Source organism: Ahaetulla prasina, chromosome 2 (assembly GCF_028640845.1).
Source record: "Ahaetulla prasina isolate Xishuangbanna chromosome 2, ASM2864084v1, whole genome shotgun sequence".
Lineage (NCBI taxonomy): Eukaryota > Metazoa > Chordata > Lepidosauria > Squamata > Colubridae > Ahaetulla > Ahaetulla prasina.
Genome location: NC_080540.1, coordinates 160976309 through 160990074, shown reverse-complemented (window position 1 = coordinate 160990074; position 13766 = coordinate 160976309). Strand labels below are relative to the sequence as shown.

The window sequence follows — 13766 nt, the reverse complement described above, 5'->3', positions numbered from 1 at the left end:
CTCTGCCTGCATTCTTCACAAACAACAGTGAGATCCTGGCTTACAGGGCCCAGAACGCTGATTGAAAAGCAAAGGGATGGGAAGAAAGTAAATGAGAGCGATAAAGGTCCTTACAATACATTTAATGCAAGGCTGTCAAACTCATGGCCCGCAGGCTGAATGCGTCATGCACTGGCCACACCCACGCCTGGTTTAGCGAAGTGGGGGGAAAGGTTGCGATACGTCACGTGATGCCACCGTGATGACACGAGTTTCACACCCCTGATTTAATGGGTTTATTTGTCAGGGTTCCAAGTAATACTCCCAATGAAAGAAGACTCCGAGGCCAGAAGTTCCTCAAAGTTCCATTTTATTAGAGATGTCATATTGGCACATCTGGGAAAACCCGAATCTGAAAGCCTCCAGGTTTTCCCCACCCAACAGAAAGTCCAAGTCTCTTCCCCTGCACCCACATGTCCATCACATGGTCCAATCAAGGCAATATCCCAATTGGAGATGCCTCTCAGTCACCCCACTCCAGGCGCAGGGCAGGATGTCCTTGACTCTCAAAGAAAAGAATGTTATTATGGCTAGATAACTCTCCAACTCCATATAATCCCCCCTCCCAGTTTCCCACAGCACTAAATGTTGTGGGAAAGATCCAAAGTAAAAGATGTCTTCCAGGACTGACAATCATATGACCTTAAGCCGTAAAACTTTATTAATAAATGGGCACATGCTATTTTTTGTCTGTTATGAGTTATACAGGCAGTCCTCAATTTTCAACAGTTCATTTAGTGACCGTTCAAAGTTACAACGGCTTTGAAAAATGTGACTTATGACCATTTTTCACAGTTATGCCCTTTGCAGCAACCCCATAATCATCATAATAATCCCCTAAATTGAAATTTAGATGTTTGGTAGCTGGTTCATATTTATGACAGTTGCAGTGTCCTGGAGTCATGTGATCTCCCCTTTTGCGACCTTCTGACAAGCAAAGTCATTGGGGAAGCCCGATTCACTTAACAACTGGGCTACTAACTTATCAACTGCAGTGCTTCATTTAACAACTGTGGCAAGAAAAATCGTAAAATGGGGCAAAACTCACTTAACAACATAAATTTTGGGCTCCATTGTGGTCATAAGTTGAGGACTACCTGTATTTAACAAAAGCTGTTCAACCTAGCATTTCCTCTCCATAAGCAGTAGCTCCTGTTTTGGCCTGGTGCAGATTGTTATAGTATGTAAATTTATTTTCCTTAAACCAAAAATAGTTAATGTTTTGGAAATGGAAGATAAGAAAGCCCCAAATCTTATGTGAGGGCAGTAAAATGGTGTCATAGATATATACTAACCTATTAAGCTTTTGGTTGTATGAATGCAAGGAGGTCTTCCACGTTGTAAATTTTTCATTCTTTTTTCAACAAAATGTAGTTCTGATTTTAGTGGCAGATCTTGGCAATTCTTATAGGTATCTACCCCAAAGTAAGCCTGAATTAATTCCAGAGTGTTCATTTCCAGGTAAGTGAATGCGATTGTCAAAAGAAATATTTTTCAAAATTCTCTTTCATTTTTTATAATTTGCGCATATTGGCTGATGTACTTTGCTTTTGAGATCTCATATGCCTCCAGCTATTTTTCTTCTCAAATTCAGCAATGGAAAGGAAAAGGGAAGATGTACATTTGGCATTGGAAATATAAGGTTCTATATATAAAATCATAATTGAATCTAAACTGCCAGTGACTAATAATGGTAGAAATCGAAATACCAGATTAGTAAGGAATATAGGTAAAGAAAGATTAAAAATGAAAGACTGATTAAGAAGCAAGTTAATTGTCCTGGCCTATTTGCTTCGGATGCTGGTTATTTTCTTTCAGATTACAAAAAGCAGCTCATATATTTACAGTACAACACTAATACCTTTTGATTTTTATTTCCTAACCATGCTTATATGCTTGCCAGATTTAAAAACCTGCTCTTGTGCCTTTAATAGCAACAACATATGATTCTGTCCCTGCCAGGAAATACTCCCTTTTTGACCTGCTACACTCAAATTGCCATCACAGACCCAAAGTTAGTAAGCCTCTTGTCTCCCAGTCTTCCTTTTGCTTATTTACATTACAGTATATTTTTAAATAGTTTGTTACCGTTATTATATACTCCAAAATCAGTGCATCTGTATTGTCAGTTTTAAATGATTAAACGGACACCAACACTTTGCTCTGCCTTTGCTGGGAACAGATAATACTGATGCTATTCTATCTGCTTGTGATGATATGATCAATCCACACCCAACACATTTTTGGTTAGCCAAAATTGATCAGACAACGCCACAGCTATTGCTCAGCCATTTTTTGTGTCTTTCAGCTATTTTACTGAAATACACGAAGGTCGAAGCAGAACAGTAGCTGGCAAAACCTTGGAGGACAGTAAATTGAAAATACGTTTTTAAAGATTTGCATAACATTCCTTGAATGAGGCGGAACCAAACAAAACTTTTCTTAAGGGACATCATCTAGGTGTCAGGTATATCAACTCTGGCTAACTCCTGTGTCCACTGAGTTGATGGGAAACCGCCCCCCTCATTTCCTAATCTACAGTATGTGTTGTGCTTTTATGCTATGCTCGTCTTCCATTGAGTTCACCTAATTTTAACACTGTTAGATGTGCACAAGTTTAGAAGTATAGTATGTGCATGCACAATTGTGGCCATTTATATGACCAGCAACAGGAAGATTCTGGCTAAACTACCCAATCCAGGACTGTACAGAATTACAATTGTCTAAAATTCATCTGTACTCCATGTGTTCTAACTAGGGGGTGTAAACATTAGGGTGGGGCTTTACGTATTGCTTTATTTAGCTGTGGACTGGATCGTGTTTCACTGCCCACTGTAACATACCTCCCAACTTTTACCGCCTGTAAATTTTAATTCTGATGAATTGTGATGCAAAAACAGCATTGATTAATCCAGGTCTTGATACGATGCAGGAGATCATCTGCTGCGTGTCTCCATCAAGACCAGAGGAAAGACTCTTGGGTGAAGTAGCCCAAATTATTAGTTGATACCTCTATCACATAAGCCACCATGCCACTTACCTGCATGAACAAGGGTGCTTGAAACAAGTCTGTCTGTCCCTCACCCCAACTAATGGAGCCCAAAGACAAGGGAGTCTCCCAGCCTTACCTGCAGCTTCTGCTTGGCTTCCTTTCAGGGATGCAGGAACCACAAACCCCACAGATCAACTTCTCCCAGGATGTCCTCTCTGTCTACTGTAGTTCCCTGCCTGCTGTCCATCAGCTAAAGAGCTTGAGACACATGACTTTGTAAGTGGGAGGAGGAGGAGGAGAGAGAGAGAGAGTGCCCCTACCAGACTGCAGGAGGTGTGGCAGGGAGAGCTGTCATTTTGTGTTTGTAATACACAAACACAAAAGCTGATGAAGCAGTGGCCTCCTCCCATCTCACCCCAGAATTGGACATCATAACTTTTAGGGCTTTTTAATGATGCTCGGCAGCCCACTTCACATTTTGTAGGAAGAACCAGCATTTTCTGCTGTTTTTTAGGTAGATTTTTTTTCGGGGTAGACTTCCTTTGCTGAGTAAACTAGGTTCAACCTGTTTTACAGATATCCATGTTGTTATAGTGGTTAAGGCACAAACCAGGTGAGTGAATTCTGCATTAGCTATAAAAACCCATTTCTGAAAAACCTTCCCAAGAAAACTGCAGGGTCCTGTCCAGGCAGATGCCAGTCCACACTGACTCAAAGGCACCAAGATAAATAAAATCTGTTTTTAGTGTTTAGAAACTGTTTTTTTTGATGCACCTCCTCCCTTGTTATAGTAGGAGAACATGCCAGACCCAATTATGTGGGTCTGATGGAGGAGGCCCTTTTAGAAGGACTGTCAGCAGAAATATCGTTTCCATCCAGGAAAGAGGTTTTAATGGTACTCAGATCTGAACATCTTCAATAAACGATGTTAGCACTTACTGCTTGTAGCATGAACATTTTTAATTGCAGTACTTTTTAAATTTGGTTTTTGAAAGTGGCTCTCTCTCAAAAAAAAAAGGCTGCTTATGTTGGCCATTTGAATTCTTTTCTGTTACTTGAAATCCATTTCAAGTTTAGAATATTGCCAAAGAAGTGCCTAAGAACAAGTACAAAATGTGACATCACCTATCTGAGCAGTAAATTGAGTTCCTTCCCCCACTCCAATAACTCCAGTAACTATCAGATAATTCTGATATAGCAAATCCGCCTTTTAAAACCAACGTTGATGCAGTTTAAGCACTACACCAGACTGGCTCTCTGTAAAACATTATTTTACTGTTCCAAAATACTTGCGAGCAAATCCCATTTAAAATGCTGCCTGTTTATGAAAATTCTCAATAGCCCAGAAATAAGGTAGGATGAGATCTAAAAGGAAACCTTCTGGTGCCAATGAATCCAAAGTAAATGATTGAAGCCCAGGGGCCAGAGTTGCTGTCTTCTCCAATGTGGCATTTGGCAGATGTATGAAAAACTGCATGTCCCATAATTCCTAGCTACATTGTTCTAGAGCAGAGGGTACCAAAACTGGTCCACTATCACTCCTTTTGTGGCCTCCTGGAATGGCTAAGTGGGCTCGGCCTGATTTTTTTTGCTTTTCCTTTGAAGGATTTCGAATGACAAAAAGTAGGCCTTAAACTTAAGCAGGGAAAGGAATCCATTTCAATTCTTAAAAGTCCCATGTCTCTTCCCAAATTAGGACTTTTGTATCCCAGCCTTTGCTCAACTTGGGGACACGACCCTAAGTACGCTTGCAAAGTCAGCGCAGCCTTGCAGTTAATAGATGGTGAACACCCTCTTCCAAACTCAAAATATGCTTGTTATAGAAAAAGCTGGCCCATATAAATGTGATTAAGCCAGTGGTGGGTTTCAATTTTTTTTTACTACCGGTTCTGTGGGTGTGGCTTGGTGGGCATGGCAGGGGAAGGATACTGCAAAATCTCCATTCCCACCCCACTCCAGGGGAAGGTTACTGCAAAATCCCCATTTCTTCACGATCAGCTGGGACTTGGGAGGCAGAGAATAGACGGTGGCGGGGCCAGTAGGAATTCTTACTACCGGTTCTCTGAACTATTCAAAATTTCCATTACCGGTTCTCCAGAACTGGTCAGAATCCGCTGAAACCCACCTCTGGATTAAGCTAATTTGCCTCCATTTCTACAAAGGGAAGGGGGAATACTGATTGAAATTTTAAGGGATTTTGTAATTGGTATGCAATTGTTCTTGTAATTCCAGCAGTTTCTTGTTGGTGGCCATAATCAACAAGCCTAGAAAAAAATAGCTGACTCTCGATACAAATCTACTAAAATCTACAGAAAGAAATGACTGTGGAAAGCACCAAATAAAAAAAAAATGCTACATAATCGATGACGAAATTTTTCCAAAGTGTTTCAGGACAGAAAATGTAAACTGTTTGGGGAGAGAACCTTATTTTATTCATAAAACGTAACACATGGAAGCTCACATAGTCCACACTCTTCATATAGCTTTTTCAATGTAATCTGAATAAGCCACATGCCCGACCTCTCTTCACCCTCAGTCGTGTCAGATTTTTTTTTCCTTTGGTTGCGTTTTCCTTCAAACTCAAAGACGTTCCTACAAACTCAGATCCAAAGTCCTCCTGCAACGATATCAACTCTTCTCTTGACCACTCCTGGAGATGATTCCAGTGGGGCACCTTGAAGATTTCCCTCTAATGCAACATTCTCTCTTCAACATTTCCTCTTCAACAATTGCTGAATCAAATCTCCCAAAATGAGTGGCTTTGATTGGCTGTTTTGATCTCTTTTTAAAAACTTACGGCAACTCTACAAAATAAGCCACTTCCCAGGAATGCAAATTTCTTTTTTTTTTTTTTGGGTGGGGTGGGGGGATGTGCCAAATGGGACGCTTGACAGGTGACGTCTGATTTCCTCAGTTGGGTTCAGCTTGTTGAGCCAATGTCTTTCGAGCCATTTCCAGTGCACCTTCCTTAGTCCTGTTTCCTCCAATGAAGCCACTGGAATGTACGAAGATACAGTCTGGGATCCCGCTGACCTGGGAGAGATCTTCGTCACGTACACCCCTCCATTCCTCCAGCAATGGCAATCTATGGGGAAGGAGTAGGGGGAAAGAAGCAAAATCGGAAGGTGAACAAGGAGATACAACCCTGCCGTGGAATTCATGTATAACTCTGAGGAAAGAAGAGAGGAGAGGCTGCCTAGAACAGAGGTCTCCAACCTTGGCAACTTTAAGCCTGGAGGACTTCAACTCCCAGAATTCTGGGAGTTGAAGTCCACCAGGCTTAAAGTTGCCAAGGTTGGGGACCCCTGGCCTAGAAAACCATCAGACATAAGAGGCAGGAGCACACAATTGTTTAGCAGTTGAAATAACTTACTTAGGAAGGAACTGGCGAGTGGAAAATTAGCACTTTCAGACCTGCAAGGTTCTATTAACGTAGGCTTACAATAAAGCGGGTGTAGCTCATCTAGTCATGTTTCCTATCTGGTTTACCTGGGAAACCCTGAAGGAATGGTCTATAATGGGCTCCTTCAAATTTTCTGGAGTTCACTTTCCAGAGAACCAGCCTGCCTAACTGAAAGCAAGCGGCTGCTGGGCACCTAAAGATCTTGAGGAAAAGGCTACAGAGAATATGGGATGAGGTCTCTACTAAGATAAGAGGTGATGTCAAGAAATTTTATCCTGGAAACACTTAAAAGGTGTTCATTTTATTCAATTTCCAGAAGAAGTCATTGTTATTCCTATTTGTGTGTGTGTGTTCAACTCGGTTTTAACAGCTTGTTAAAAAGCCAGTACTAAAGGTTCTTAATTTAGGACTCACTGGAGAAGAGCCTAATGCTGGGAAAGATTGAGGGAAAAAGAAGAACGGGATGACAGAGAATGAGGTGGCTAGATGGAGTCACTGAAGTAGTCGGTGCGAGCTTAGATGGATTCCAGAGGATGGTAGAGGACAGGAAAGCCTGGAAGAACACTGTCCATGGGGTCACGATGGGTTGGACACAACTTCACAACTAACAACAACAACTCTTAATTTTGAATAACTGGATTTAATTCAGTTTAACCTAAAATCTAGAGCTTCCCAAGAGCGTGGAATTACAATGTTCTCTATTTACCACTACTGTACTATATCTCTCTCTAAAAAGAAGGTGCTGAACCTAAGATACCCATGGTTTATTCATGGGAAAAAGAGACAAAAAACTGACCCGTATCATTTGTTGCGTACTCAACGAATCTGAGGCAACTTTTCCATGGTATTGGGGAAAAAATATTAATCTTTCTTTCAGGGTGATTCAAAAGATGTTGAGGAGCTACACTCACCGGCTCTGAAAGGTTCGCGGCCCTACAGGAACACATTGTACCCGCCACTGGCCACTCAGATCTGTGTATAAGACGAATTTCAGTGGCTTCTTCACATCCATGGTTTGTTCCAGCTGCAAAAGATGCTCTTTCCATGGACAACCTCCTTGTGCCAGGATCAGAATTTCACCACTAGGATCCACCTGCCATAGAAAGAGAGGCACAACATTCAGAAGTACTGGTTTTACCAACCCGAAGGCTGAGGTGTACAAAGTGCTATTAATACACTAGAGGCATTTATTGCTACATTAGCGCAAGTCATCAGGTGCCTTATTGTAGATGCTAGTCCAAAAGTGAATTAGGATCATCAGACTGCCAGAAGTTTCAGTTCATTTCCCCTAAGATGCTAGTCCTCATAATGACGGAGTGGGAATCCATAATGGGAATCATGGAGTGCCATACTGTTTGTCAGGTTCCAATTAATGTACCCTTCACAACCCGAACTTTGAGGCATTCTGTTTCATCAAAGAACAAATTTATTTAGATACATCATCTTGGCACAGACTGGTGGAAAGCCAGTACTAAAGGTTCCCGCGCTTTCCACCCCACTTAAAGGTTTCTCATTTTTCCAAAACAATGTCACATTATCCAATAGGGATAAGGGCTGGTTGCTTGGCGACTTCTCTCCCCCTCCTCTGGCCAGCTGCTGTTGGAATGTATCTGACTCATTGGTTAACTATGTTGTTTTGGCTGAAGACTCCATCCACCTCTGCTCTCCCCCTTCAGCTCCAATCTCTGCCAATCTGAATTCATGTGAGAATAACCGATGATAGAAACAAATCCTCCACCGGAAAGGAACCAGCCACCACCTCATCAAGATTCAGGCTTGACACTGAGTTCTAATGGTTCTAGAACTGGAATGGAAAGAAGCTGCAAAGTGGCTGTCATGCAACTTTGAATGTATCACCTCTGTCCTCCCAACTGTGAGAATACAGCAACCCTGGTGCATCACCAGAAAACTCCTTTGCCACCTTTTTTTTTTAGCCAAAAAAAAAAAAAAAAGGGGTATCTGACAGGTATGTTTGTAAAGTTGTCTCCCTCTTAGGAACTTGTGAACACGAGGGGTACCTCAAAGCGCTGTTGGATGGCATCCTCCACAAGGCTGCGTGCAGGGTGCCAACTGTGGTGATAGTAGTCAAGCCGGTCTAAGAATTCGTGGCCCACCAGCATCATGGCCTTCTGGAACCCAGCCTGGGAAAGAAGGATGGATTTGGCAATTACATTCTCAATCCAAGGGCGTTTTTGATTTGGAGCCATGCAATCTGTGCTATGTGATTATAGGAGGGGACACTGCTAGCCACTCTCAGACAAACCTCATTCCTCAGACAAACCATCATTTGGCTGCCTTTTTCCTCTTAGCAGCGGAGACATCTGTGAGCTGCTTACACAAAGAGGTACCAAGTCAGAATTTCCCAAATACAGGTAGTCCTCGACGTACAACCACAATCGACCCCCCAAAATTTCATTGGCTAAGTGAGTCATTTCTTGTTGTCCCACTTTATACGATGTGTCTTGCCACAGCTGTTAAAAGTGAATCCCTGCAGTTGCCAAGTTAGTGACGTGGCTATTAAGTGAATCTGGCTTCCCTATTGACTTTGCTTGTCCGAAGGTCTCAGAAGGGGGATCACATGACCCCGGGACAATGCCCTAAATATGAACCAGTTGCCAAGCGTTTGAATTTTAATCGTGTGACCATGGGGATGCTGCGATGGTCGTTAAGTCTGAAAAATGGTCACAAGTCACTTTTTCCAGTGCTGTTGTAACTTTGAACAGTCACTAAATGAACTCGAGGAACACCTGTAGCTGTGCTCTCTAGAAAAAAGATCATTGTGCTGTGTTGATTATGGGTTGGCAAAAACAGCCGTGCAACCCCCTCAAGGTTTGCCAAGCAAATCTCTGTCTTCTGAATCCTACCTCAGTGTCTTGGTCCTTGTCATTCCAGCGAGGATTCAGGTAGCCCACCCTGGAGCTCACGTTGGTGGTCATGGCGTAGCGAGGCTCTTCATCCCACTGGGAGATGCCATTGTCGATTGCATCTATCTCCTCTATGAAGTTCTCATACAACTAAAAAGGGAGGAGAATGGGAACGAGAATAGGGTCAGTTCAATGAGGCATAATTTTTGGAGTGTGCAGGTAAAAGAGACCATCAGCCGCCCTCTTTACATTCTCCCTGTAAATTATACATATTGAATCCACTAACAAAAGTTGTTTTAAGTAAGTAAAACTTGATGGCTTTACAGGGCCTTCAGATACTGCTGAATTACAGTTCCCACAATACTTCTCCAATGGACATGCTGCCTTGGGCATTACAGGAACTGTAGTCTGACACATCTAGAAGTTACTAAGTTGGAGAAAGCTGCTTTGGCTGCTGAATTTCTCTTACTTATTTCTCTTACTCACGCCAAACATTTTTTCCCACCTATCCCCACCCCAAATATGGATTTAGATACCTTGTCATAAAGCAGACACACAACAGGATCTTCCTCCTTTAGGCTCAACTTGTTGGCTAAAATCTGGGAGCCAAAATGCACATATACCAGCCCTGCACTGCTCAGCTTGGTCTGCCATGGTTTATCAGGTTTTAGGCTGTGCATTGACTCGTTAAATGACCTGTGAGGACAAGGCAGAAGAGACTGGGAAGGCAGCAAAAGAGACAAAATCACACCACTTTGACAAACAGCTCGGCTTTCCAAATTTCTCTTCTTCATAGACTGGTAGAACTGACCTTTAAAATACATATTTCAAAGCTCTGCCCACAACAAGGAAACCTTGGCCAAAATGTGCTTTCCTCTTTCTTAATGCTTTTTCTCCTTTCCTTTCTCTGTCATTTTTAGATTGTAAGGCCAAAAGCAAGGATTATATTAATAGCATTATACCCGAGTCGAAAGATGCTTTGAAAAGCACTTTAAATTGTTATTTAAAATACTAAAAATAAAGATGAATAATGGAAGTGCATTTGGAACAAGTTCTTTACCTCAGTAAGAAGCAGGGCAAGGAATGAAAGGAAGAAAAAAAAAGGTTGCACATAATTTCTCACTTAAAAAAAAAAAGTTCTCCTGAGGAGACTCCTTAATGGCCACAGCTGGCTAGCAGTGATGGAATCTAATCTGATATATCTGGAAACCGTTAAATCTGGGGTGATTATCTTTCAAACTCCTCTTGACTTCCTCAACTGCTGGATGGTGAGACTTAGTGACCAGGTTAAGATGGCAGCACAGAGAGGAAAAGTTTAAGGAATTCCTTGGTACCTCTGGTGATGGTCATAGCGATGCTTCTGAGGATCATATTCGCCTCCAACGTCCACCACAACATCACATGAGGACAGCAGCTGGGGATCCCGAGTCCGGATAATCTCTGCATCCTAAAGCCACAGCGAGCAGTGTGACAACAACAGAAGCAGTGAAACAAATGCATGACTACCAATCTTGTAGCTTCTGACCCTAGTCCGTTCTAGCTTCTGCAACAAGTGAGAGGATAATTTTTTATTTAACTTCAGATTCCTTTTAGTTAGACAGTGTGCCTACAGGATGAAGAATTCTCCGCAATCCTGAGAGGTTGCAGATTCAAGTGCTGACAAAAAAAATATTGTAAATTAAGATATATTTTCTCATTTTATCCTTCAAAAATTCCAGAAGGAACAAACTGGGATTAAAGTGTTTTGTTAAAACATAATTTTGGGTTACGATCCTTGTTAAACTGAGGAGAAATAAAAGTTTCCTGAATATGCAGAACCCATTATTAGATGAGATTGCCCAAAAGAAAAATCCCAGTAACGCTTCTCCCCTGATTATCTTTTATTGTGGGTTACAGAAAGATACAGAAATATTACATAGATGTTGGGGCACATGTTAAACTCAGATTCTACCACAAAAATTGATACGAAAGAAAGCAGTGGTAAAAACTTGCCTTTTTAAAAATCATACCAGCTTCTAATCCTTACAACTATAAAAGCAGCTTTGAAAGCATGTAGATGTTTAACGAAATCTCAGCAATCTGGGGCAATTGGGTCATAGTTGTAACTACAGATGCAGGATTAAGAGTAGAGTAAGAATGACAGCAATTAGCAAGACTATAAACATTTGCAGCTTCTTAAAAGTAATTGTTTTCTGTTCATAAATCTCAAGATGCAGGGACTCCACTCATACCAAGATCGGAGTGGAGGAGGGAGAGTAATTTTAACCCGGTGGGTGGTGATGGTGGTCCAATTTTGGCCACTTGTGGACTTTTTAACTCCCAGAATTCCCCATCCAGCCATGCTGAAGTAGCAAGTCCACAAGACCCGACTACTTTTACACCCACAGCCACGTAATTACTGAAAATAACCAGAAAGATGCTATGTCTGTACGTGATGCCTCTCCAAAAGACAGGAAAGCCAGCAAGATGTGCTTTTTTAAAAAAATTATTTTGTCGAGTACATATTAAGATAATAAATATAAGCATGAATTGAATACATAAAGGGAATACAATTAAAGGGAACATTAGGACAGGATCGGTAGGCACGCTTGCCTGATGGGATCTGGAAAAAAACCACCAATCTCTGCGCACCACAAAGGAAAAGACTTAATTTAATCCCACAGCACACGCCCTCCATATGTTTGGACTGCAATTCCCACAATGCCTTATTGCCCACGCCGGCTGATCGCAGATCGGAGTCTCAAAATATATGCAAAGTATTGGCTTTCCTCAAGCTCTAAAATGCCGACCGGGCACCATAGGAATTGTAGTCCAACACAAGTGGGGCTGGGGTGGGACGGGACGCAGAAAAGAAAGGCTGTTCTGGAGAGATTGCACTGGCCTGCCGGGATTGCTTTGTAGTAACCTCTGCAGCGGGACTGCCTACCTGGTAAGAGGGCAGCAGCTTCAAGAGGAAGCACGCGAGCGCCTCGTCGCAGTGAAAGGTGCCCCCGTGGGTGCCGATGCGGGGGTGGCGCGCGCGCTTGGGGCCCGGCATGAAGCTCCGAGTCACACGAGGAGCCCAAGAGAACAGGCGGAGCATGCGCATAGCGGCCTTTGTCCGGTACTTGTCTTCCCCCTCCCCCACAGCCTGAGTTCCGCCGCCGGAGTGTGACTGCGGCGCTTCTACCGTATTCCTGCGAGTTGGGGCGCGTGGAGTTCTTCTCCCCCAAACACTTTCCTCGCGAGACAATATTCATTCCTTTCACGGGGAAAGAAGAAGAAGAAGAAATGCTGCAGGCGTTCCGCATCGAAAGTTGGGCAAACCGCACACGCATCCGACAATCCCTTTCAATTTCTTGTAAAAGGAAAACGAGACTATTTAGGATCCGGTTTTGCGATTGCGCGAATAAGCCGGACCGGGGACGCACTTGCGAGGGAGCAGGGCGGCGAAATTTCGTTCCTTGTGTGAAAAACTGCGGAATAAAAGTACAATAAAAGTTGTTCCTTTAAAAAAAAACACAACCTACTTTTCAAGAGAAAAGTCTGTATAGTACTGGAGAGGAGACTTCCACACAGCCTAATTTATTTCACAGGGATGTTTTCAGGGAATAGTCTCCTGGTTTAGCACCGGAATAAAAAATAAAAACAGAAACCAACATTTTTTAAAAGTCATCGAAGCCTGTGAAAATATTTAAAAAGTGAATTGAGTCTTTAAAGACCCCCCATTCCTGCCCCCCGTTTGATGCCCGTGTGGGTAGGGCCGTTTCTTCACACCCCAAACCATTTGCTTCAAGCAACAGAATGCAATTAACCATAACAGTCAAGGTTAACCTTACTAGTAGGGTTAACATTAATGCATGTGAATATATTTAATAAAGGGGGTATATAAATCAGATCGTACTTCCCCTGCATATTTTCCCTATGCGTGATGGTCCCCAACACCGAACCTAAACAAAAGGGAGCTATGGGGAACTGGCTAGCTAGCATTTCTGTGCTAGATGCTTTCACTTGTTACCACTTTTAGTCAGGGTTAGGAATTCCACTTGCTGGACTGCTTCAGTTGAATTTCTAATATTGCTGATAGGAAAAGCTAAAAGGATCAGAGAGCGCACTGACCAGCATTCAAGGAGGAAGAGGAGGTAGGTGAAGGAGTTGGGCGTATTCAAGCCTTGGACTGTCATCAATTCACTACCTGACCGGTGAGGCATTTGTGTATTCTGTAGACAGCCAAGACTGCGAGGAGCCCTTGTAAAGCTAGAACAGCTGAAAGATGAATTTGAGCTGCCTCTGGCAAAAGATGAAGGAAATGCAGTATCATGTGGAAATATTCTTTAAAAATGATTAGTGGAGCATCTTCATGCTATGGGCAGCAGGATGTGAGGATAAAGCCATTGATGCTTCACACAGATCTCCAAATTATTTCCTCCAGTGGGAGTTTAGAAACGGTTTATGCTGCACCGTTAAACCTTTAAAGCAACTGCATCAG

The 13766-nt window shown here is 42.5% G+C and overlaps 1 protein-coding gene across 2 annotated transcripts; it reads right to left on the bottom strand.

Annotated features, from left to right (window-relative positions):
* Nucleotides 1-5801: 5801 nt before the first annotated feature.
* MYG1 (MYG1 exonuclease) lies at nt 5802-12402 on the bottom strand. Of its 2 annotated transcripts, XM_058173172.1 has the most exons (8): nt 12225-12350; nt 11291-11403; nt 10633-10745; nt 9835-9994; nt 9299-9448; nt 8453-8575; nt 7346-7527; nt 5802-6116 (listed from the first exon to the last, which is right to left on the bottom strand). In XM_058173172.1, the coding sequence occupies exons 2-8, from the start codon at nt 11303-11305 to the stop codon at nt 5942-5944; spliced, it is 918 nt and encodes a 305-aa protein (XP_058029155.1). In that variant the 5' UTR covers nt 11306-11403; nt 12225-12350; the 3' UTR covers nt 5802-5941. The 2 variants fall into 2 exon arrangements, with proteins under 2 accessions (XP_058029155.1, XP_058029153.1); XM_058173170.1 differs by lacking the exon at nt 11291-11403 and having other exon boundaries at nt 12225-12402.
* Between the last annotated feature and the right edge of the window lie 1364 nt (nt 12403-13766).